The sequence below is a fragment of the Zingiber officinale genome, chromosome 2B, assembly GCF_018446385.1.
Source record: "Zingiber officinale cultivar Zhangliang chromosome 2B, Zo_v1.1, whole genome shotgun sequence".
In the NCBI taxonomy this organism is placed as follows: Eukaryota; Viridiplantae; Streptophyta; class Magnoliopsida; order Zingiberales; family Zingiberaceae; genus Zingiber; species Zingiber officinale.
This window is the reverse complement of record NC_055989.1, coordinates 82,110,220-82,136,631: the sequence shown is the minus strand read 5'-3', so window position 1 is coordinate 82,136,631 and position 26,412 is coordinate 82,110,220. Positions and strand designations below refer to the sequence as shown.

Genomic DNA, 26,412 nt, shown 5'->3' with positions numbered 1-26,412 from the left:
GTATCAGAGCCAAGTTTAGCCTTTTCACTACACACATGTCAAGCCTCCATCCTGCCGCTCCAAGTAAGAATCTATATGTTTAAATTAATTCTTCTATGATGCTTTAATGTTATGCATATTTACTTGTCTATTTATTTTTAATTTTTTTATTTTTATGATGATAAGTCACAGTTCTAGTTTAGGTATGCATGATGGTAGGATAAGAATAATAACGACCTTATGTTAGCCTGGATAGAAATAACGATAATTTATTGTCATTTAATGAAGATAAACATGACTAGGAGACGTACTACCCGAGCAGACGAGACAGCAACTCCACCAGATCTGACTCAGGTAGTTACCGACCTCCAGCGTCAGATCACGGAGCAACAACAACTGATCATGACTTTAATGGGTCAGCAAGGAAATCCTGCCACCCCGCCAGTAAATCAGAATGCAGTGCCCATCATCCCCGTAGTTGCACCAGTACCACTGATAGCCCCTGTCCCAGTGGTCCGACAGGAGACCTACTTGATACAGTGGCTAAGGCTGAAGCCGGAAAACTTCTCAAGGACTTGCGAGCCATGGGACGCTCAGGCCTGGTTCAAGACAGTGGAGAGCATAGTGGAATTACTGGACTGGCCCGTATCGGAGAAGATCAAATGTGTATCATTCTGCTTTTCCGGAGACGCAAGGATGTGGTGGGAAAGAGTAAAGGCAAAGAGACAGATTAATCTGATGAACTGGACGGACTTTGAGACAGAATTCTTCGAGGAGTTCTTCCATATGCAAGTGACGAACCGACATTACGACGAGTTCATCGAGTTTCGGCAAGGTGACCTATCAATGAACGAAGCAGTAAAACGCTTCAACCGTTTGGCACGCCTGTGTCCGGAGTTGGTTCGCACAGAAAGAGAAAGGGTCAGACTGATGCTGAAGATGCTTCGACCCGAGATAGCTCTGAACGTGGCCGGCGAAATTAATAGACCGCAGACTACAGAAGAATTGGTCAGTAGTGCCCTAATCACAGAACATTATCAGAAAGCAATGAACGAAAATAAGAGTCAGGCCCGAACAGAAGGAAAGAGACCCTCAGGTACCAGAACAAGCTGGAAAGGGACCTCTATCGGAAAAAGGAAACAATGGGACAATGCTAAAGGTGGCTCAGGGAATAAGCAACCGAAATACCCCCAGTGCACTATTTGCGGAAAGCTGCATTCCGGAGTATGCCACAAGGGTACAAGAAGGTGCTATAATTGAGGAGGGGAAGGACATCTGGCCAGAGACTGCACTAACCGGTTTCAGACACCACCCCAGCAGAACAACCAGAACAAGAGTACCCCCTCACAACTACATCAGATGCAAGCTACTATTGAAGGAACACCGATTAGCCAAGGGAGATTGGAAGCCCCACCAACTACAACGAACGCCAGGGTTTTCTCGCTTACTAAAGAAAATGTGGCGAGCGCCCCTACTGTCATCACAGGTCAGTTATCTACTTTAGTCAATATGCTAAAGCTATATCTGATGCTGAAGGCGAACCAGTGTTCAAAATTATCGGGAAACTGAGAGATATTACGAGTCAATGGATCGAAAATATGTCCGGGCAACTCTCTACCATGACCATAGCACCCACATTATTCGACGACCTATTGGATAAACAAACCAGTGACCAAAGTCTCTAAAGGATTAAACAAGAAACCCTAGAAGGAAAGAATGACGGATTCTGGATCGCGGACAATGGAATATTATACCTCAGGGATCGATTATGTATTCCCGGTGATCCAGAGTTGCGAAGAAGGATACTAGAGGAAGCTCATTCAACACCCTATGCAATGCACCCAGGATCCACCAAAATGTACCAAGATTTGAAAAAGAAATTCTGGTGGTCCGGTATGAAAAGAGATGTGGCTCAGTATGTCGGCACCTGCCTGACCTGTCAGAGGGTTAAAGCAGAACATCAGAGACCTGGAGGATTACTGCAACCTGTCCAAATTCCAGAATGGAAATGGGAAGATATCTCTATGGATTTCATAGCAGGATTACCCAAGACAACAAACAGCTATGACGCCATATGGGTAATTGTGGATAGATTAACCAAATCCTCCTATTTTCTAGCAATCAAGATGACTTATTCAATTGAGCAACTGGCTCAATTATATGTCAAGGAAATTGTTAGGCTTCATGGGATTCCTAAGACCATCATTTCAGACAGAGATGGTCGTTTCGTTTCACATTTTTGGGAATGCGTCCAGAAGGCTCTTGGTACGAAGCTATTATTTAGTACTGCCTTCCACCCTCAGACCGACAGACAAACGGAAAGGGTTAACCAAGTATTAGAAGATATGTTACAGGCATGCGCATTAGACTTCAAAGGGAGCTGGAGCTGATATTTATGCCTAGCGGAATTTGCCTACAACAATAGTTACCAGGCTACTATTGGAATGACACCTTACGAGGCTCTGTACGGGAGGAAATGTAGATCCCTTATATGTTGGTACGAAGGCGGTGAAAAGAAAGAGATGAGATTCCAAACCGAGTTCATCAATAACACCACCCAGGCTATACAGAGCATCCGCCAACGAATAGAAACTGCTCAGAGTCGACAGAAGAATTATACGGATAAGCGACGAAGGCCATTGGAATTCGGTGTCGGAGACTCAGTATTTCTAAAAGTAGCTCCTATGAAAGGAGTAATGAGGTTCGGTAAGAAGGGAAAACTAAGCCCGCGTTATGTGGGACCATACCGAGTTCTGAAAAGAATCGGCAAGGTAGCTTACGAAATAGAGCTGCCTCAGGAGATGTCAGCCATTCACAATGTGTTCCACGTTTCGATGCTAAAGAAATGCATTCCGAACACAGACCAAGTTATTGAACCACGGGCAGTACAAGTACAAGAGGACCTAACCTACGAAAGTCGACCAATTCAGATATTAGATCGAGACGTCAAAAGACTAAGGAACAAAGAAGTACCCTTAGTAAAAGTCCTGTGGCAAAATCAATGATACGAAGAAGCCACGTGGGAAAGGGAAGATGATATGAGACAGAAGTATCCATCGTTATTCTAAGTTCGAGGACGAACTTTCTATGAGGTATGAGGTACTGTAACACCCATGAAATTATAGGATAATTATATGAGTATTATTTTCTTTACAGCATAGAAATAAAAAGGATAAGAGAAAAGGGAAAATAGAAACAAAAAAATAGAATAAGAAGAGGTGGGGTCAAGGATTGAACCTTGAACCTCTCACAAATAATGGAGATAGATTGATGTATGATAACCACTAGGATAATGAATAATATTTGGATAGAAAGGAATGAAAAATTTAGTTAAAGGTGAGAAGGAAATAAAAGAAAACTAAACAAAGAGCAAGAGAAAACCAAGTGGCTTACCTCCTCTTCCTCTTGGTTAAGAGAAGAAACAAGCAAAAGGTAAATTGCCTACTTCCCACCCTCTCTCTATTTTTTAGTGGGAATTAAAGGAGTGGGGGAAAAGAGGAGTTGAGGGAATGAATGAAGACATGTTTCATTGGCAAAGGAATAAATAGATTGGGAGAAGAAAAACAAGAGATTAAATTTCTTTTCTTCCTCCTTCTTTCTCCTTCCTCATTCTTCACCGAAACCAAGAGCCTTTCCCTCTCCTCATTCCAAAAGCTAAGCTAAGTTCCTCTCCAAGAAAACTAAATTTAGAGAATAAGCCTTCAAGTTCTACCCCTTCCAAGCAAAAGAAACAAAAGGAGGTACAAGAAGAAGAAGCTTTCTCCTTCCTTGGCACTTAGGATATCTTTTTTCTTAAGAAAAACCACAAGCGAAAGGATGTAAGTTTACCTCACCTGTGGTACAATAGCTTATGTATTCTTTTTATGAGATTTGGTTGCCTAAAGGCCTAAGATACTTTTATGAAATTTTCGGCCAAGACAAGACTATGAAGAAGGACCTAGGAAATGTAAAGACCTAAATTTTGACATGCTCAATATGTTTCTTGTAACACGTATCTTATGGTAGGGATTTATCTAATGTTCATATGCTAAAATGTTTGGTTAGAACTTAGAATCACACCCCTAGACTCTCGGCCAAATATGAATAAAGAAGATAAGTAAGCTAAGACTCAAACCAAGCATGTTTCTTATGTTTGTTTTATGATATGTGCCTCATGATGAGGAAGTTGTTAACATGGTATGCTCATATAATGTTTAAACTTCATTTCATGCTCATAGGTATTTCGGCCATGATAGGATTAGGGGCCTAGAAAAATTGTTAAACCTAACTATGCTCATGTTGTTCCTTGAAATAATTACTATGAAAGTTGTTTAAGGTTCTCATGCTTTTATGACACTTGAACCCTAGATTTAAGTCTTGTAAGTCTCGGCCACATCATGTTTAAGGGCATTGGAAACTTAGAACCTAACCTAATTATGCTCATGTTGTTCCTTGAAATAATTACTATGAAAGTTGTTTAAGGTTCTAATGCTTTTATGACACTTGAACCCTAGCTTTCAAGTTTTATAAGTCTCGGCCACATCATGTTTAAGGGCATTGGAAACTTAGAACCTAACCTAACTATTCTCATGTTGTTCCTTGAAATAATTGCTATGAAAGTTGTTTAAGGTTCTCATGCTTTTATGACACTTGAACCCTAGCTTTAAGTTTTATAAGTCTCGGCCACATCATGTTTAAGGGCATTGAAAACTTAGAACCTAACCTAACTATGCTCATGTTGTTCCTTGAAATAATTGCTATGAAAGTTGTTTAAGGTTCTCATGCTTTTATGATACTTGAACCCTAGATTTAAGCCTTACAAGTTTCGGCCACAACATGTTTAAGGGCCTAGAAAACTTAGAACCTAACCTAATTATGCTCATGATGCCCCTTATCATAATTGCTATGAAATTGGTTTAGGGTTTCCATGTTTTTATGACACTTGAAACCTAGTTCCAAGCCTTAAGGGTTTCGGCCACAACAAGTTTAAGGGCCTAGAAAACTTAGAACCTAACCTAATTATGCTCATGATGTTCCTTGTAATATTTGCTACGAAATTGGTTTAGGGTTCACATGCTTGAATGTTGATTTTTAACCCAATGTAATGCTTGATAAGATTCGGCCATGATAAGTTTATAAGCTTAGGAAACCTAGAACCCTACCTAAACATGCTCATGATGCTTCCTTATGGTATATGATATGATATTGGTTTAGGGTTCACATGTGGGCATGTGGTTTGTTTACCTAAATCCCAACTATATGTTTCGGCCACTATATGACATTAGGGTTAGAAATCTAAATATGATTCCCATGTATCTCATATGCAATGTTTTATGATGTGATAAGAGCTTGCTATGCTTCAATGTTTAGTTATGTACACTTATGATCTATGTATGATGGTAACCCTTATGCTATGTTGTGTGCCCAAGTTATGCATGATATTATGATGAGCTGTGTGCCCAAATTATGCATGCTATTTATGATGAGCTATGTGCCCAAATTATGCATGCTATTTATGATGAGCTGTGTGCCCAAACTATGCATGTACTTATGATGTGCTGTGTGCCCAAATTTTACATACTATTATGATGAGTTGTGTGCCCAAATTCTGTATGATATGATATGATAAGAAATACGATGTGCATGAAATAATAAGAACCATGATATGTATGACATGCTACTTTACTTTATATGGCTTGTACCAAGGGTGGGCTCCATAAGCGCCCCGGGGTCGATGGACTAAGAAACGGGCCTCGTTAGGGATGGGCTCCTAAGTGCCCCTTGGTCGATGGACTAAGAAACGGGCCTAGTATGTATGCCTTGTCGGGTTCAAGATTTGCTACCTTGGACCTACAGAGGACGCACTCATTTATGTATGTGGTACAAGTCGGGGCCCTAATCATGTTATGATTATGTTTAAGTATGTATGTAATAAGTTTTCAAAGGACATGTTGCATATATTATTGCATGAATCATGTTTTTGAAAGTCATCTCGCATCACACCTTATGATTATGTTACGATATACCATGATGCTTATGACATGTTATGTTAGAATGAACTTTATGATTTTATTATGATATGCTATGATCATGATTATGTTATGCTAGGATGCACTTTATGGTTATATCATGATATGCTATAATGCTTATGATTATGTTATGTTATGCTAGAATGAACTTTATGATTTTGTTATGATATGCTATGATCATGATTATGTTAGGTTAGGATGCACTTTATGGTTATATCATGATATGCTATAATGCTTATGATTATGTTATGTTATGCTAGGATGAACTTTATGATCATGTTATGATATGCTATGATTATGAGTATGTTATGCTAGGATGCATGTTATGATATGCCATGATACCTTACGATTATGTTATGATATGATGCTTCTATACATGATATGATGAGTTGTATTTATGCTTTATGCCTTGGAGATTTAGTTATGCTATACGGTTTTTGTGAGTAGGAAAGGATCTTACTGAGCCTTGTGTGCTCACAGCTTACTTTCCTTGTACCACAGATAAGGGCAAAGAATGGATGTACTAAGGGAGCAGCAGGAGGGGGCAAGAAGGACGTGTATTGTAGTGACTCGGCTAAAGAGAAAGACCTGCTTCTAGTTAATAAGAATTATGTTTATGTCGTTCTTTTATGACTCCATGATATTTCATCATGCTCTTTAGTATTATGGTTTTAATTTATGTTAAGCATGTTATGTGACTCATATGATAGGTAGTTAGTGATGATGATTTGAAAAGTAAAGAAAAAGTTTTAAAGAAAAAAAAATTATACTATAGATAAGACTTCCGCTGTTTTAAGAAGAAAAGATAAGTAACCCCCGTCAGCTTAAGCAGGAAGGAGCGGGGCGTTACACCGGGCACCCAGAACAGCCTATAAAAGTAGCTTCGGCCAAGAGCTTGAGAACAACACAATGAACGACTTCCGCTTTTTCTAGCTGCTCAGAAAATGCTTCTACGACGCCCGAAAGATCCGACGATAATTCTACTGAAGATTTTCTTATACAAAGTTGTCGGTATTCTTTAAATTTCTAATTACTTGTAAAACTCTATTTGTAATCTTTTTGATTGATTAGTGATTGTCCATTGAAAGCACTCTCACGTGCGTGCCTTGGAATAGGAGTCGCCACAGGCTCTGAACCAAGTAAATTCTTGGCGTTTGCATTATCTATCTTTGTTTTCTACTACGTATTTACTCAAAACAAATGAATTAGCCACGAGCGCTATTCACCCCCCTATAGCGCTTTTCGATCCTACAGGAAGCACTTCCATTATGTAGCATTGGATATCAATAAAAATAACACTCTGACATAACCATCTTGGGGAAGTGTCGATAATGAAATAAACTTCCTATATGCGCATAGGAATAAAGGATGGGTAATTAGTGATCCTTAGTTCATTGATCAACATCACAATGAAACCAAACTCCTAGAACATTTCCTTTAAACCATGTTCCTCAACCAACTCTCAACTCTCTCTCTCTTTCTCTCAATCTTACTTCTCTCCACTTAAGTGTGTGATTCTCAACCATCGATTGTTTAGCTAATTAGCTGTGACTAATCTCTAGTGCTTATATCCAATCCTCGTGGGATCAATATCTTTTATTACTTAACAATAACCGTGCACTTATGGATTGTACACATCAAGTTTTTGGTGTTGTTGCTGGGGACTACACATATAACATTAGTCGATAATCACTTGAGTTACACTAGATATTGTTTTCTATTTTGTAAATATTCCTACACTTTTGTTTGTCATACATCTTACATTTTCTTACTTTTACTTCTAGCATTTCCTTCCTGTATTTCAATTCTGTACTTTGATTTTTTTGCTTTCCCATTTGAACATAAATTTTAAATTATACATTGCAAATTCTGATTGTTAAGATTTGTAATTTCAGTTAGCAAGTTAATTGATCAAAGAAAGATGGTTCAAAGACTTCTGAAATATTATGTGGCTCCCAAGTCAGTAAAAGAATCGAGTCCTATCATGCTACCAAAAACTCACACTCCCAGCTTTGCTCTTAATCCAGCATTTATTTTTAAAATTCAAGAAGACCAATTTAGATGGTCATGTTGGTGCAATCAACCTCCAAGATTTTAATTTTTGACAAATATGTTTAAGTATGTTTAATGTAGCCTGATCATGGGAAGTCCTAGTCATGGCTAGGCAAGGGTGGGAAGTCAACCGAGTGACTAGTCCTAACTGCGGTTAGGGAAGAGAAGTCCTAGTTGCAGGCTAGGCAAGGGAAATTTCGATAGATTGTGGAAGCCAGGTGGATTCGATAGGTCTGAAGGACCTGATCCCTGGGTAGCCGAATACTGAGGCAAGAGAAATCTCGGTAGATCATGGAAGCTAGGTGGATTCGATAGGTCTAGAGGACCTAATCCCTGGGTAGCCGAATACTGAGTCTTGGTGAGTGCAGCCAGGTGGAGAAAAACCTCGGGCGTGGTAACCTTAGGTTATGGTGAGTGAAGCCAGATGGAGAAAATCCTAGGGGGAGATAACATTTAAGCAACGAGAAGTCTTGGAGGAGTGAACTCCAAGTAAGGTTGATCGGACGCGCGATCGACCGGACCAACGAATCTCAGTAAATCTAAGTTTAGGTTTACCATAGTATTCTGTATTACTATTATTGCTATTGGATAATGTAGTGTTGCAAGAAAAGTTTTAGTGGATCAGACGATCAGACACTGAGCAGGCAAAGTCCAAACAGGTCTAGAGGACTAATATTTGGAAGGTAGGTTGAGGTAAGCAACTGGAGGAGCGATGGTGAGGTCATGTTCCTGAAAGGAACAACCTAAGGTGGCTGATCCAACTGAAGAAACCGAGAAGGTTTTTAAGTTGAGATCAAGACAGTTGAACTGTCTATTAGTACTACTCATGCATTAGATATATTATTACTGTGTTAATATCTATTTTGCATGATTATTGTCTAACACTGTTTTGCAGGTTCAGCCTGATCGGTCGACCGAACTAGATGATCGGTCGACCGAACAAGGCCAACTTAGAGCAGATATCAGTTCAGACCAAAATAGAGCAGGGCCCGATCAAAGCTTGATTGGTCAACCAAACCATAGGATCGGTCGACCAAACCCTGATGACTCAACACAGTTCAGATCGAGCAGAAGCAAAGAAGGAAGAGTGGCTGATCGGTCGACCGAACCAGGGGATTGATCGACCGAACAATCATCACTTAATGGCGCATTAATTCCAGATCTCAGCGAACAGGGAAGGATCTCTATTCGGTCGACCGAACAAGGGGATCAGTCGACCGAACACTTTAATGTCATTAAATGTCGAAGATCGAATCAGCATCAGATCTCAACGAAGATGGAAGGGAGCTGGTTCGGTCGACCAAACCTAGGGATCGGTTAACCGAACGTCAGCGACTCTTATAAAAGTGAGCTCGAGGTCCGAGGCTGGAAAAGGAAATCTGTTTTGGTTCAAAATTCATCTTTGTGCTAGCTGTTACTGCTCATGCTACTGCTCTACAACACACGCAAGCAACTACCTCGTTCAAGCGCCAACCAAGGATCATCTTCCATATTAGTGTCAGTATACTTTTATTTTACAAAGCTTGCATTGTACTTAAAATCACATAAGATGGTAGGTTGTTACTGTTGGTTGCTACTCGGAATATCATACCGGTTCCCTTGTACAAAAATTTTATACAAGTCCTGAACCATTCCTAACAACCTATTGTGTTCTTTAGAAATTAAATTTGAAATCGCAAACGAAACTTAACATTATTGATTCCAAATTCAACTTATCTGTTCTTAGAGGTTTAGACTTGGATCTCAAATGATCCTTAACATTATTGATCCAAATCCACCCATGTTACAAATTCAATTAAATATTAATTTCAGAGTTCGGCTTCCAGGTTAAACATGGCGAGGCACTAGGCCTTCTTGGGTATGGGAGCATCCACCACTTCCTAGACAAAGCCTTTCAACGAAATTTAATATTTAATTTCCTTATAGTAACCCTAGGTTTAACCAAAAAGAACAATCGAATCACAAGTTTGAAAAACAAAAGAAACACAAAATCGAAAATATAAATTCGATTACCTAGATTCATTAGCCTCTTGTGTTTGGTATTTCAAAATCTAAATAAAAAGATGAACTAGTTATGATGCGAAAACTAATAACTAGTTATACCTTTTATAACTTATAGACCTCACGATCTTCTGTCATATTCCTCTTCTTATCTCGGACGTCGTGTGGGCGACGACCTACTAAGATGAGAATTCACCCAAGCTTCCTTCTTCTCCAAGCAAGTTTCGGCCACCACAAGATCTCCAAGAGAAGATGAGGTTTGGTCGCCACCACCAAGCTCCAAGGGATGCTAGAAACAAAGCCTCCTTTCTCTCCTTCTTCTCCAAGCAAGATCCGGCCACCACAAGAACTCCAAGAGAAGATGAGGTTCGGCCACAAGAAGAAGAGATGGGAAGGAAGAGGGTCGGCCACACCAAGGAAGAGAGGAACAAAAGAAGATATGTTGTTATAAGGTGAGGCACCTCTACCCTTTCTTTTATATTCCTTGGTCTTGACAAATAAGGAAAGTTTTATTAAAACTTCCTTATTCTCTTTGCCAATGAAAGGAAAAGTTTAATAAAATTTCCCTTTCAAACTATATATATATGGCCAACCACCTTAATCCCTCCAAACAAGGAAAGTTTTAAACACAAAATTAAAACTTCCTAATTTCTTTCCGGAAATTTTTAAAATAAAAATTTCTCTTTTAAAAATTCCCTTCATGGTTGGTCATAAAAGGAAACTTTTATAAATTAAAATCTCTATTAAAACATGTAGATGATTTACAAAAAGAAAAGTTTGCTCTAAAATTAAAACCTTCATTTTAACTACAAATAAGGAAAGATATCAAATCTTTCTCTTAATCTTTTGTAGAAAACTATAAAAGGAAAGATTTATAATTTTAAAACTCTCTTTTAAAATCATGAGAATGGTTACAAAAAAGGAAAGTTTTATCAAAAATTAAAATCTTCCTTTTAACTACAAATAAGGAAAGATATCAAACCTTTCTCTTAATCTTTTGTAGAAAGCTATAAAAGGAAAGATTTAAATTTTAAACTCTCTTTTAAAACCATGGCTTCCACATAAGAAAGATTTTAAAAAATAAAATCCTTTTAATTTATTGTGGTCGGCCACACCAAGCTTGGGTTCAAGCTAGGGCCAGCCACCATCTCACCTTGGTTTGGCCGACCCTAGCTTGGGCTCCAAGCTAGGCTTGGCTGGCCACCTTAAGGTGGGTAAGAAGGTGGGTATAGGTGGGTATAGCATTTTATTAATAAGAGGCTATGACAGGGACCGAGAGGAGGAATTGGTTTTGGTCTCCCAATGAACTTGAGCTTCCCGTGTTCACCCCGAACACACAACTCAAGTTCATCAATAATAACTCATACCACTAAAGAGTTATTATTGAACTACCGCACCAATCCCATATTACTATATGGGCTCCTTCTTATCATGAGTGTGTTAATCTCCTTGTGTTTAAGATATCGAATGCCCACTAATTAAATGAGTTACTGACAACTCACTTAATTAATATCTAGCTCCAAGAGTAGTACCACTCAACCTTATCGTCATGTCAGACTAAGTCCACCTGCAGGGTTTACATGACAATCCTTATGAGCTCCTCTTGGGGCATTATCAACCTAGATTACTAGGACACAGTTTCCTTCTATAATCAACAACACACACTATAAATAATATCATTTCCCAACTTATCGGGCCTCTTGATTTATCGAACTAAATCTCACCCATTGATAAGTCAAAGAAATAAATACTAGATATATGTGCTTGTTATTATATCAGGATTAAGAGCATACACTTCCATAATAACAAAGGTCTTTGTTCTTTTATTCAGTCAGCATAAAAAGAACTTACCTTAAATGGTCCTGCTCAATACACTCAGAGTGTACTAGTGTAATTTTATAGTTAAGACAAACTAATACCAAATTATACTATGACTATTCCAATGATTTGTTCCTTTCCATCTTAGTCGTGAGCTACTGTTTATAATTTATAAGAAATTGATAACATGATCTTTTGTGTGTGACACCACACACCATGTTATCTACAATATAAATTAATTGAACAACTACACTTAGCATATAAATGTAGACATTTGACTAATGTGATTCTTTATTTCAAAATAAAATGTTTACAAAAGCTAGGCTTTTAGTATACACTCTAACAGTTACTATCTTATATTCTTGCATATTGTACGCACTGCTTCTTTCTGAGATTTTCGAAAAGAAGAGTCTTAGTGGATTGCCCATCGGTGTGATCAAGGATCGCAAGCCTTGGAGTAGGAGTCGACCTAGACTTCGAACCAAGTAACCGAACCTATTCTTTACTTTTCACTGCACGACTTTGATTTAAATGATTAAAATAAAAGTGTTTAAAAAGGTGATATTCACCCCCCCCTCTATTCCACTCTTTCGATCCTACATGTCAAATATAGAAAGTCCTTACTCACACTTGATGGAGTTTTATAGGTATTGTAACATGATGAAGTACGAAGGGATCTCTTCAGATTCTATTTTGTTGATGGTTTTCCCTTTTAGTCTCAAAGGCGCTGCAAAAGTTTGGCTTAACACTTTGCAACACAAAAGTATCCAAACTTGGGATGAACTCAAGATAAAATTTTTGAACAAATATTTTCCCTTAAAGAAGACAACTCAACTCAGGAATCAAATCCTGCATTTCTAACAGAAGGAAGGGGAAACATTATGCCAAGTATGGGACATATTCTTAAATCTTTTATACCAATGTCCATATCATGGGATCGAGGATTGGTTGCTAATCAGTACATTTTATATAATGATATCCTTCCAGAACAAGAATATATTAGATTGGACTATTGGTGGTTGCTCAATAAGAGTCTGAATGAAGCATGTGAAGTGATCGGCTGGGTAGTAGTAAATCTCAATGAATGGTCAGGAGAAAACCAAATGACTCTCTCATTCAGAAGTCCAGAGGTACAAAAGGGTGGCGATGGAGCTACCTGACAAGGGGAAACCAAGCCAAGAGAGCAGGGGAACCCAAAGCCCTTCAGAAGAAGACATTCATCTTTATCAAGAAGATCTCATAGAGTTATTGCCTTGGTGCAATAGAACATTGACACAGATGTTAGATTGTATGACTTCTCTAACAAAATTAATTACGAATATAGATAGAGAAAATGCTTTGGGCAGAGATGGAAGTAGCAGTGATTGTTTGCTTTTATAAACATTAGAGGACCCCCTAGAAGAAAGTTTGAGTTATGCAGAAGTAGAAGAGGATGGGAAAAGAGTTTTTGGACCAGTATCGGAGTATGAACAAATAAAGATAATTTAGCAAAATTCTATTGTACCAAAAATTTTGCCACCTCAAGTGGAACTTAAACCTTTGCCATCAAACCTCAAATATAAATTCCTTGGGCTAAATTTCACATTTTCTATGATAATTAATGCAAATCTGACTGAGCTAGAAACTAATTAGAGAACTGAGCTTGCATAGGAAAGTAATTGGGTACACCATAGACGACATCAAAGGGATCAGTCCTTCTTTATGCATGCACAAAATCTTATTAGAAGATCATGAAAGCTCAGTTGAACATCAAAGGAGATTAAATCCTAATATGAAGAAGGTGGTTTGAAGAGAGGTATTGAAATTATTGGATGCAGGGATCATATATCCAATTTTTGACAGTGAATGAGTAAGTATAGTGTATATAGTGTTGGAGCAATCCCAATGGTTCGTGAGACCATGTGTTTTGGTGTTTGGGAAAAGGGTTTAAGTTAGATTTACCCTCGTTATTTGATATGTGTACTTGAGTTGTGCAGGACTGCAGGTGACACATGTGACTCAGGTTGACGGCTTCGGGTCCGATGAAGGATGGCATTAAGGACAAGCCGCGGGCTTGAATGCATCTGAGGGACCGTGGACAAGGCAGCAAGGACAAGGGCCGAGGGAAGCGACTTCGAGGCATACGCAAAGGATGATATTGGGACGAGCCGCGGGCTTGGATGCATCCGAGGGACGAGAGCCAAAGGAAGTAGGCTTGAAGGCAAGAGGTCAAGGCTGCAAAGAAGAGTCAAGTGAGTCGTGAGGGTCCGAGTGCGAGAGAAATGTACTCGGGATGGGAAACCCTAAGTTTAGGGTTGTACCAGTCGACTGGTACTGGAACCAGTCGACTGGGGGTGAGCACAGAGAGGTTCTGTGCCCGAAATGGCTGGGATCATTCGATTGGTCCTGGGACCAGTCGACTGGTAGATAGCCGTTGGAGAGCCGTTGGGCTGGCATCAGTCGACTGGTGCAAGGACCAGTCGACTGGTAATGGGAAAATCAGGTTCTGATTTGTTCCAAGCTCTATAAGAAGGAGCTTGGTATGGCCGGCCAAGGCGACGAAATTAGACTTGGTTAAAGCCTAATTAGTAGTCACCAAAGTGCTCAAGGTTCCCTTGTGTCCAAGTGTTGTGGTGAGGTTTCTCCACCCACAAGGAGGTTGAGCTAGCCGGAGTTTACTGGGGACTAATCCACCGACGGATTGAGGGATCGTCCACCTTACGGACACGCCGTGGAGTAGGAGCAAGTTATCTCTGAACCACGTAAACGAACGTGTTAGCGGTTTGCATTTCCATTCTTGTATTTAGTGTTTAGCTTTCTATTTGTGTTTGTTTGTATTCCGCTGCGCTAACATCATAGGAAACAACGACTTGGGGGTGCCGTCTATCCAACTCCCCTTCAAGACGGCCACCGATCCTCCAACATATAGTTCCAAAGAAAGGTGGAATGACAGTAATAAAAACACAAGCAATGAATTGATCCCAACTAGAATAATTACTGGATGACGGATGTGTATTGATTATTAGAAGTTAAATAAAGAAACAAGAAAGGATCATTTTCCCCTTCCCTTTATTGACCAATTGCTTGAGAGACTTACTAAATATTTTTATTTTTGCTACTTGGATGGATATTCCAGGTTCTATCAGATTCCAATACACCCCCATGATAAGAAGAAGACTGCTTTTATGTGCCCTTATGGAACTTTCGCTTATTGAAAAATGCCTTTTGGATTGTGTAATGCCCTCGCCACTTTCCAATGTTGTATAATGGCTATCTTTTTAGATTTGATAGAGGATATAATGGAGGTATTTATGGATGGTTTCTCAATGTATGGAACTAGTTTTGACTCATGTTTAGCTAATCTTTCCAAAGTTCTTCAGAGATGTGAAGAAGTGAATTTGGTCATCAATTGGGAGAAGTACCACTTCATGGTAAAAGAGGGGATAGTGCTAGGACATAAAATTTCAGAACATGGTATAGAAGTTGATCAGGCAAGGTAGAAGCTATTGGAAAACTTCCCCCGCCAATTAATGTGAAGGGAGTATGGAGCTTTTTGAGTCATGCAAGATTTTATCAAAGATTTATAAAGGATTTCTCTAAAATGTCCAAGCTATTGACTAGCCTTTTGATTAAGGATGTAGAATTCTATTATGATAAGAATTGCTTGGAAGCTTTCGAGAAAATCAAACAATCCCTTACTACCACCCTAGTGATTCAAGCACCGGATTGGGAACTTTCATTTAAAATAATGTGTGATGCTAGCGATTTTACAGTAGGAGCAGTATTGGGACAGAGGAAAGATAAAAAAACTTTATGCTATCCACTATGTTAGAAAGACTCTTAACGAAGCCCAAGTGAACTACGCTATCACAGAAAAGGAATTTTTGGCAGTGGTCTTCACATTTGACAAATTTAGGTCATACTTTGTGGGATCAAAAGTTATAGTCTATATGGATCATGCAGCCATACGATATCTACTCAATAAGAAAGATGTCAAACCATGGCTGATTAGATGGATATTACTTCTTCAAGAGTTTAATTTAGAAATCAAAGATAAGAAGGGAGTAGAGAATGTGGTGGCAGATCATCTATCTAGAATACGGCAAGATGAACAAAGGGAATCGAAGAATGATTTGCCTATCAATGATTCTTTTTCGAATGCGCATCTTTTATCAATTACTAGTGCAAAAATTCCATGGTATGCAGATATTGGAAATTTCCTCGCAAGCAAGGTTATTCCACCAAATCTTTCTTACCAACAAAAGAAGAAAATTTTCTCTAATGCTAAGTACTATGTTTGGGATGAACCCTTCCTTTACAAGAAATGTGGAGATGCAATCTACCGAAGATGCATTCCTAAAGAGGAAACTAAAGAAATTCTATTTCATTGTCACTCATCATCTTATGGTGGACATTTGGGGATTGTTAAAATTAGCTACAAAAATCTTACAAGATGGATTCTTTTGGCCACACTTATTAAGAAATGCAAGAGAGTATGTTCAATCCCGTGACCGGTGCCAAAAGATAGGAAGCATCACTAAAAGACATGAGATGCCTTTAAATGGTATTCTTGAAGTCGAATTATTTGACATTTGGGAAATAGACTTCATGGGATATTTTCCTTTGTCATGTGGAGATAATTACATGTAAGTACCCTCGGGGTAGTTTTGATATGGTCAACCAAATTCAGTTAGGTCCTGCTGTATTTGATCATTGTGTCTAAGTGTACAGGAGCTTAGGAACACAAGAAGTCGAGTGGAAGACGCAGCTAATGAGAAAGATGGCATGGGAAGGGAGTCAACAGGCTCGGTGCATTTGAAGGATGAGATGCTGCAGAAGAGTACACTTGTAGACGAGAAGGACGTGCACGATGTCTGAGGGACGAGAAGCCAAGGAGGAAGTATGCTCGAGGAGAAGGCCGGAGTTGGGTTCGGGTGAACTCAATTCCAAATGGCCGGAGCATCACCCAAATAAACGGAGCAAAATATGGTTAACCATTTCTAGATAAACAGTGCTGAAGGCGCCGCCCTCAAAGGCTTTGAAGGCACCTTATGTGAATAGTACCGAAGGTGCCTTCAAAGGCTTGGAAGGCACCTTCGATGAACAGTACGAAGGCGCCTTCCAGCTCTTGAAGGCACCTTCTGACAACCGTTAGCGAAGATAAAGTTTTATCTTCGCACGGATAAAACTTAACCAATTGAAGGTGCCTTCCACCCTCGGATAAGATTTTCCAGGAGCTATAAAAATGCTCCTAGAGCTAGGAATTAAAATACAACTATAACTATAACTCTTGTAATCTTTCCTAGTATATTTTCTAAGCTGTCAACGTCTATAAGAGGCTTCTCTGCCCACAATGAAGGAGATCTATTAGTGCTCTTCACTACCTTGGATTAACACCCATCTAGGTTGTAACCAAGTTAATTTCTTAGTCTCTTCTATTTTTAGTTGTTCAATTTCTTTTGTTATAATTGTGCTACTAATCTGAGTTGAGAGACCGAGAAAGGTTAATTTTTTATTTTATAAGCAATTCACCCTCCTTCTGTCGGCCCTGCTATACCAACAAGTGGTATTAGAGCTCAACCATTTCAGAAGGACTAATCATCGACTGAAGTATAAAGATGATGGCTAAATTGAGCATTTATTAGCCGAAGTTCGAGGGAGACTTCCCTTAATGGAAAAGCCAGATGGAGGTATTTTTTAAAATAGATTAGCTCCCAAAGACCTATAAGGAAATGAAAAAGAAGAATCTCGATGGACCAAGAAGGAGCAAACGAACTTTGTAGCAAATAGACGAGTCGAATTCCATCTGTTGAGTGTACTACCTCCGCAAGAAGTCAGCATAATCAGCGCCTACAAATCAACAAAGGAACTTTGGGAGAAGTTCCTGAAGCTACGCGAAGGAATGTCCGAAGCAAAGCTTGCAAGATGAGACTTGCTTCGGCACCAAATCAGCAACCTCCGGATGGAAGAAGGCGAATCAATTGCACATCTACACAAAAGAATCAAGGAGCTAATCACAGGATTAACAAACCTCGAAGAAACGGTAACTAATCGGGATGCACAAAGGTATGCTTTAAATGCATTCCCAAGAACACTGGAATGGATATCTATAGTAGACTCCAACCATATCTCCAAAGATCTCGAGGTATGTACATTAGAAAACCTTTTTTCCACTTTCAAATTACACGAGTCTCAATGTGCAGGACAAAGAAAGGGACCAAGCCAGAACCTAGCACTACAAGCCCAGAAGGGAGGACCAGACTCAAACTCTGAAGCATCCATCGATACCGAAGAAGCAACATTATTAGCAAGAAAATTTAATAGATTTATTAAATCTAACAAATTCAAGTCACAGACAAAAAATGACTTAAGAAGCAAAAATAAGATTCGATGTTACAACTGCCAAGAAGAAGGGCACATTAAGGACGACTGCCATAAATTGAAGAAAGATAAGGGTAAAAGACTAATAAAATTGAAACTCAAGAACTTAAAGGCAACATGGGATGAATCTTCATCCTCCAAGTCCGAGATCGAGGCCAACCCCGGACTAACCTTACTTGCTGACCACCAAGGAGAAGATGAAAGTAACTCAGAGATGAGCATCGATGAAGGGGGAGGATCATTAGAAGAAAGCTACGATGAAAGGAAATATCAGAACACGAGGTAAGTAAGGTACGCGCCTTAACTCCTAAAATGTCTTTTCAATTTATTAATACTTTCCAAGGATTTAGTAAAATTAGAAAGAGAAAATGCTGAGATAAAACTAACCTTAGGGGGTGCTTGGTTCATTGAAGGGAATGAGAATAAGAATGAGATTGATAGAAGTAGGGAATGGAAATGGGGGCTTTCCCATTCCCCTCCTTTTACTAGGGAATGGCTCATTCCCATGTTTAGGGTAATGAATCCATGGGACCCACCACTAATTCCCCAAACCAAACACCTAATTTCAATCCCTTTCCCATTCCTCACTCTCATTCCATCCAACCAAGCACCCCCTTAGCTAATTCATGCCCTATAATAATGTATGATAATCTAAGAATAGAGAATGATAAATTGAAAGCACGAATAGAAAAACTAGAAAATGACTATACATGATTAAATTTGAATTAGTTGTCAGAAATCAAAATTTACAAATAACAATAGAAATTATGGTGAAATCAACTAGTACATTTGAAATCACTAGGCATAGTTAGGAAAATCCCTAGAAATTATGTACCTCTAAATTTTTTAATAAATCCAGTAGTTAGGAACCTATATTGGGTTCCAAAATCTTTATTTGACTAAATTTTATTTTTTTTATCTTAATTAGAAAAATATTTAATTTTTTTTTACAGTTAAGTTATTTTTATGAATTTATTAACGAAAATGATATATTAAAAATTAAAAATAATTTCAGATTTAATTTTGAAAACTTTACTTTTTTTTATGAAACATGATATTCTCTATCCTTACAATTGTTTTTTAATTTTTTGAATATTATGAATTATTTACGAAAATCATATTTTTAAATTAAAAATTCAAAGTAAATAGATATTTGAAAACTTTTTTTGCTATTAAACTATGTATTTTCCACATCTTAAAATATTAGCAAAATTTTTAGAAATAATGTCAGCTTACTGAAAATTCTTGTTATGTACCCCTAGAAATTATATCAAAATTTTTCTAACTATTTATATCATTTTTAAAAATATTTTTTATATAATCAAAGGGGGAGAAATAGGTACAAGTTCAAGGGGAGGTAGGATTTAGAATTTTTAATTATTTATTTGCAAGCAATTTGTTTTTTTTTTTCTTATTTTGCAAGCAATTTGTTATCACTTTTATTTTATTACAATTTATACCCTAACTTGAACTTGAATTGATGCACATCAAAAAGGGGGAGATTGTAAATACCCCGAGGTAGTTTTGATATGGTCAACCAAGTCCAGTTAGGTCCTGTTGTGTTTGATCCTTGTGTCTAAGTGTGTAGGAGCTTAGGAATACAAGAAGTCGAGTGGAAGACGCAGCTAGTAAGAAGGATTGCACGGGAAGGGAGTCGACGGGCTCGATACATCCGAAGGATGAGGTGTTGCGGAGGAGTACACAGGTGGACAATAAGGGCGTACGCAACTTCCAAGGGATAAGAAGTTAGGGAGAAAGTTTACTCGAGGAAAAGGTAGGAGTTGGGTTTGGGTGAGCTTAATTCCGGATAGCCGGAGCATCACCCAAGCGAACGTAGGGAAAATGGTTACCTATTTCTGGATGAATAGTGTTGAATGCACCCTTAAAAGCTTTAAAGGCGCCTTCTGTGAACAGTACAGAAGGCGCCTTCAAAGTCTTGGAAAGTGCCTTTGATAAATAGAACGAAGGTGCCTTTTAGCCCTTGAAGGCGCCTTCTAACAGCCGTTAACGAAGATAAAGTTTTATCTTCGCACAGATAAAACTTAATCGATTGAAGGCGCCTTGAACCCTCTTGAAGGAGCCTTGAACCCTCAGATAAGATTTTCTAAGAGCTATAAAAAGTCCCCTGGAGCTAGAAAATAAAGCACAACTATAACTACATGCTCAGCAAGGTACCAACAAATCATCTACTAACATGCTCAGCAAGGTAAGACCAATAACTGGGGAGTGCATTCTGTACATCCAAATCTGCATGAACTAACGCATAACTAGTATATAACAAGCATATAACATAAATAAGTTATCATACATAGGAGTAAACACTTTACCACAAGAAATACAAATGACCAAGACATCTTGCTAGGAACCGCGGGAGAAACACTTTACCACGAATGGTCTCGTGGGCAGTCCAAAATATTAAGGTCCATGTTTGTGGGAGAAACGCTCTACCATGAATGGTCTTGTGGGCAAATAGGTAGTAGCTATCTAGCTATTGACTGCGGGAGAAACACTCTACCACAGATAGATCCCGTGGGCAGTCCAAATATATAAGTGACCAATGTCTATAGGAGAAATACTCTGCCACGGATGATCCTGTGGGTAGACAGGGTAAGGTAACTATCTAGCTATATGCATCATGATCACTGACGACTCTCTCAACTATGAATGAGAAACACTGGTCGACAGAATATACTAATGGTTGCTGACGACTCTCTCAATCACGAATGAGAGACAATGATCGACAGGATATACAAACAGTCGGTGATGACTCTCTCAACTACGAATGGGAGACAATAGTTGATAAGATATACTAATGGTTGCTGACGACTCTCTCAACCATAAATGAGAGACAATGGTCGATAGGATACCTCAATGAAATGATACACAAGAGGGTCTAACCTCACTAGCGTATAGGCATGAGCCTAATAAACAACCAAAGATTTAGTAGGATACTAGACACCCTACACTATAGTATAATCTTACTAATGTATAAGCATGAGCCCTCATAACAAATCAAGGTTTAGTAGGATATTTGATATCCTATACTACGGTATGATCACCCTAACCATAAACATAACTCAAATCATCAATCAGAGGTCTAGCAGGATATCCAACATCCTACATTATTGTATGATGATATCATACATATATAACAAAGTCAAGCATGTAGAATCATTAGACTGCATAGATATAAAATGGATCGGCTCTTAGGTTAAGCAAAATAAAACTACCAATCAAGTCATAACTCATGCACTAAGATCAAAGATCTAATGAAACAAGTCAAAAGTACCCACATTTATCATAGATAGTTGATGTGCACAAATATTATGATAATTTACGCATGTTTTAGGGCACATTCACGTACTTTATGCATATATATTCGTTGCATGATTGCCTCTTTCATCTTGTATTCATTATATATACTCTTTTGTTCAAATATCTGCTCTTTGTTTGATTTTGTGTTGATAGGGACAACTTTCGGAGTAAAAATGGTGATTATCAACGCACCGGAATAAGTCAAAGAACACGATCGTGCACCCTTGCACGACCGTGTGACTAGACAGAAGGGGAGCAGTGCACGGTCGTGCAATCCTTGCACGGCCGTGTGGCCAAGATTGAGGCAGATCAGCACACGGTCGTGCATCCTTGCACCCCCGTGCCACCCCATACCGAGACTAAGAAGTACACGGCCGTGCATCCTTGCACGACCGTGCCCCAGGGACCGAGGCCAGACACCACACGGCTGTGCTAATTGGCACGGCCGTGCAGTGCCGTCAGAGAAGAGAATGAGCAAGGTCGTGCCATCTTGGCATGAACGTGTCGCCGCAGCCGAACCCTAGTCTATATAAGGGTTTTAACCCTTTTTCTCGAGGGAGAAACATCTTAAAGCCATCCCACGCTGTCTTGGACCTCCTTCCAACGATCTTCCACCACCATATCGACTCCAGAAGAAGAGGATTAGATCCGAAGGTCACTCGTCGTCATTGGATAAGCATATTCCTTCTTTCTTTCTCCGTGTCTGAAGATTGTATGTTTATCTACATTATGTCTTTGGGTATTTCTCCGACACTTATGGAGTAGATCCTTTGTTCTAGGATTAGAGAGTAGTTGTGGTTTGGTTTGATGTAAAACTCATATTATGCTTATACTCGTTGGATGATCTTTTATGCTTTGTCTCAATTGTATGTTGCTTGATTGTGTAGAACTTGTTAACCTCGTAGAGGGATTATCCCTAGATCGTACACCCGAGGGGCCCTAGTGACAGGGATAACCCGTTCACGGACATCTAGGATACTTCCTTGAAAGGAGAGGCAAATTCTCCTCAAGGAAGCGAGAGACTAAAATTAACTCTTAACCACTATTCTCAGCTTACCAATTAGAGTCGTGCCCTCAAGATTTGCCGAGGTTCCCTAGTGATAGGGGTAAACCGTAACAGGCCTTCTTAGGGTCCTTCTTTATTCTGGCATTTAAGAATAGTCGCTTTAGCTTTCGGCAATTACATGTTAAAGGATAGCGAGTGTAGGATAAAACGTGACACATCAATACCACCACAACGAAACCGACCTCCTAGAACTCCTCATAACCAAGTGAACACTTCGATTCACCAGCTCTCGATTTTTCTTCCCGACCTTTCTTCCCTAGATTATTCACAACCATTGGTAGTCTAGCTAACCCTTAGTGAACAATTGCTATTGCTTATTACCAGCCCCTATGGGATTGATATCTTTATTACTGACGACGAATCCGTGCACTTGCGGTTCATAACAAATTTTTGGCGTCGTTGTCGGGGACTGCGTCTATAACATTAGCAAAATCATATTGGATTAGACTAGACTTTCTTTTCTTTTCTTAATTTTCCATATTCATCTCTTTATTTTTTATTTTTTATTTTCTATTCTGCTATCATATTTCATATCTTATTATTGCATGCGTAGAGCTAACCTTCCAGGAAAGCTACTACCCTTCGATCTAGAGATTGACAGGACCTTTTTGAGGAAAAGAAATCTACAGAAGGCATTCCAAGCAGCACAAGAATCCTCAGAAATGGCCGACAAACTGCTGAAAGATTACGCGGCACCATATGCACTAGGGGTTCGGTCCAGCATCACCCGACCGCCCATTGAAGCCAACAACTTTGAAATCAAGCCCGCAGTAATCCACATGGTTCAGCAAAATCAATTCGGAGGAGGACCACATGAGGACCCAAACCACCACCTAGAGCTGTTCTACGAGATCTGTGGCACTATGAAGGTGAACGGGGTCCCTCCAGAATCAGTCAGACTACTTCTCTTCGAGTTTTCCCTGAAAGACAGAGCCAAGCAGTGGCTGAACTCCCTTCCAGCGAATAGCATATCATCCTGGGAGTAGTGTGAGCAGAAGTTTCTGGATAAGTTCTACCCACCCAGCAAAACTGCTCACATGAGGAACCTGATTGCCAGCTTCAAACAGATATTCTCAGAATCATTATTTGAAGCTTGGGACAGATTCAAGAGTATGCTAAGACAGTGCCCCCATCATGGCCTTGAAAAATGGTTAGTTCTGCACACCTTCTACAATGGGATAAATTATCACACGAAGGTATCTCTTGATTTTGCAGCAGGAGGAGCACTGATGAACAAAAGCTTCGATGAAGATGAAGAGATCATAGAGAATGTGGCGCAGAACCACCATCAATGGGCATCTGAAAGATCCATTTACGGGGAATCAAATTAAAGCATCAGGGAAATTCGACGTAGATGCAGTTACACTGATGTATGCAAAGTTGGACGCTCTGACTAAGAAATTTGACACCATGGGAGGCAACACAGCTAATGTAATAGCATGCATCTGCAACACCTGTGGAAGTACAGATCATGCTCAAGACACCTACCCCTTTGGGCCGATACAGGCACGGATGAATCAACTTGAGCAGTGTGATGCAATAATCAGCTGCAATCAGAGGTAAAATAATCCGTACTCCAATACATACAATCCTGGATGGAGGAATCACCCCAATTTCTCATACCAGAATAATCAGCCTGGGCAACGGAGCCACCAATATGGACAACAGGCCTATCAATAACAGCAACCTTCACAATTGTCCAGGATTGAAAAGATGCTTGAGGAAGCTCTCTCAGAGCAAAAGGAGATGAGGAACGAGATCAAGCAACTGACTCAGAGGCTGAAAAACTCTAAAAAACACCAGAAGATGCAAGACAGCTAGATAGCTCAGATAGCTCAGTCCGTCTCAAGAGCACAGGGTACATTCCCAGGGAAGCCAGACTTAAATCCAGTGGAACATTGCAACCGTATTGAGCCAAGGAGCGGACGTACTGTGGGAGACCCTCAAATCATTACTCAGAAGGAGCTTAACTCAGAGAAGGAGCCCTCTCTCCTATTGCCCAATTAGACTCAAAACAGGGATAGAGAAGAGGCTACTAAAAAGATTAAAGAAACTTTTCAAGCTACCCCACAGAATCAGACGATCCCTTTTCCTCAGAAGCTTATAGCATCTCAGAAAGACGAAGAGTTCAACCGCTTCCTGAAGAAGATCAAAGAAATCTGCATAGAAGTACCACTGATGTATGCATTGCACCAAATGTCGAAGTTTGTAAAATTTTTAAAGGAAATATTATCTAACAGAAGGCAGAAGGGCGACTTCGAGACTGTAGCATTAACAGAGAATTACAGCTCTCTCCTTATGGCGAATTCTCCACCAAAGCTTCAGGATCCAGGAAGTTTCTCCATACCGTGTAAAATTGGTTCCGAACTCATACTGAGAGCTTTCTGCGACTTAGGGGCCAGCGTTAGCCTACTTCCGTACACTTTATGCAAGAAGTTGGACCTCCAGAACATTAAATTGACCACTATGGCACTGTAATTAGCTGACCATTCACGCAGATACCCAATCGGATAGTGGAAGATATACCAGTTGAAGTGGGTGGATGTATAATTCCCACATATTTTATTATCTTGGATATGGAGGAAGACCCTAAGATACCGATTATCCTTGGAAGACCATTCCTTGTCACAGTTGGAGCCATCATCGATGTAAAAAGTCACAGGTTATCCTTGGAGATCGACAAAGAAAAGATCGAGTTTGATTTATCAGATTCCTCCATCTGCAACCCCTCTTCTCAGGGAAATTCTCGCAAGATCAACATGCACAAAGTCGAGGACTGCAATTTCCATGAGAGTTCTCCTCTAGCAAACAACAAGAAATACATTTGTCCTGCACGAACGAAACTGAAGGCGTAGGCTGGAGCATTAACCCTAGGAGGAGAGCCGTTCTTCCACGGGTTTAGTCTGCATTAACTGAAACGGGGTCGAGCTAAAGACCTAAAACAAGCGCTTCTTGGGAGGCAACCCAAGGGTTTTTCTTTCATTTTAGTTCATCATTCCTTTTTGTCGTTCTATTTCTCCAGTGAGTTTTGGTCTAGTATTTCATTTTGGGTATTTCATTTTCAGGATGTGCATAGCCTCCACGAGCTGTCCATGAGCGTTTTCATGGGCGTGGAGGCGATGGGGGAGCCGAAATGACGAAGAGTGAACCACTATGAGCTTAAGGGAGTCAGCCATGTGACCTCACACGGCCGTGTGGAGCCAACGTGGAGATTAAAGCCATGGGTTGTGCAACTCTACACGCCCGTGTGGCTTGTGCAGAGAAGAAAGAGGCACAGGTCGTGCCAATTGGCACGGCTGTGCAGCCCTTGCAGATAGTAAGAAGGTCCAGGCCGTGCCAACTGGCACGGCCGTGCGGCATCCCGTTTGACCCGGTCGTGTCTATAAGACACGGCCGTGCCCCTGCCCGTGTGCGCCGCCTCCTCTTCCAAGAAACCCTATTCCCATCTCTCTCTCTCTCCCAAAAGCCTTCTCCTCTCTACTACACCTCATCAACCCCTGATTTCCCACCTCTAGAGCTCACTTTTACTTAGATCTACATCTAGATCTAAAACTTCCTCAAGCCACAAATCCGAAAAGAGAGAAGAAACGTCCTTATTTTCCCCTCCTTCTCCTCACTATCTCCATCCTCAAGACCCATTTCCATAAGAAACTCCTCAAAGCCTTGCACCATGTTGCAGATCTTGAAGAGACTTCATCAAGGAAGCGGTGGATCTGACGAAGGAGACACGCCGGGAGGCCACAAAGGCAAGGGGAAGGCTTCATCATCGAAGGGCAAAGGAAAGCGGGTGGCACGCGACGAAGATAACGAAAA

General features: G+C 39.9%; 1 protein-coding gene and 2 non-coding genes across 3 annotated transcripts; 1 reads left to right on the top strand and 2 right to left on the bottom strand.

Moving 5' to 3' along the window:
- Window positions 1-12,690: 12,690 nt before the first annotated feature.
- Window positions 12,691-12,796, bottom strand: LOC122049913. Its single transcript, XR_006131156.1, has one exon. It is a non-coding gene; the product is annotated as a small nucleolar RNA R71 (small nucleolar RNA).
- Window positions 12,797-23,144: 10,348 nt separating this feature from the next.
- LOC122048392 lies at window positions 23,145-23,585 on the top strand. Its single transcript, XM_042609962.1, has one exon. The coding sequence runs from the start codon at window positions 23,145-23,147 to the stop codon at window positions 23,583-23,585; it is 441 nt and encodes a 146-aa protein (XP_042465896.1).
- A 49-nt stretch (window positions 23,586-23,634) lies between these two features.
- Window positions 23,635-23,740, bottom strand: LOC122049879. The gene has a single exon (XR_006131129.1). It is a non-coding gene; the product is annotated as a small nucleolar RNA R71 (small nucleolar RNA).
- Window positions 23,741-26,412: the final 2,672 nt, after the last annotated feature.

Coding starts and splice junctions, on each gene's coding strand:
- LOC122048392 (XM_042609962.1), top strand. CDS start 23,145: ATGCGTAGAGCTAACCTTCCAGGAAAGCTACTACCCTTCGATCTAGAG.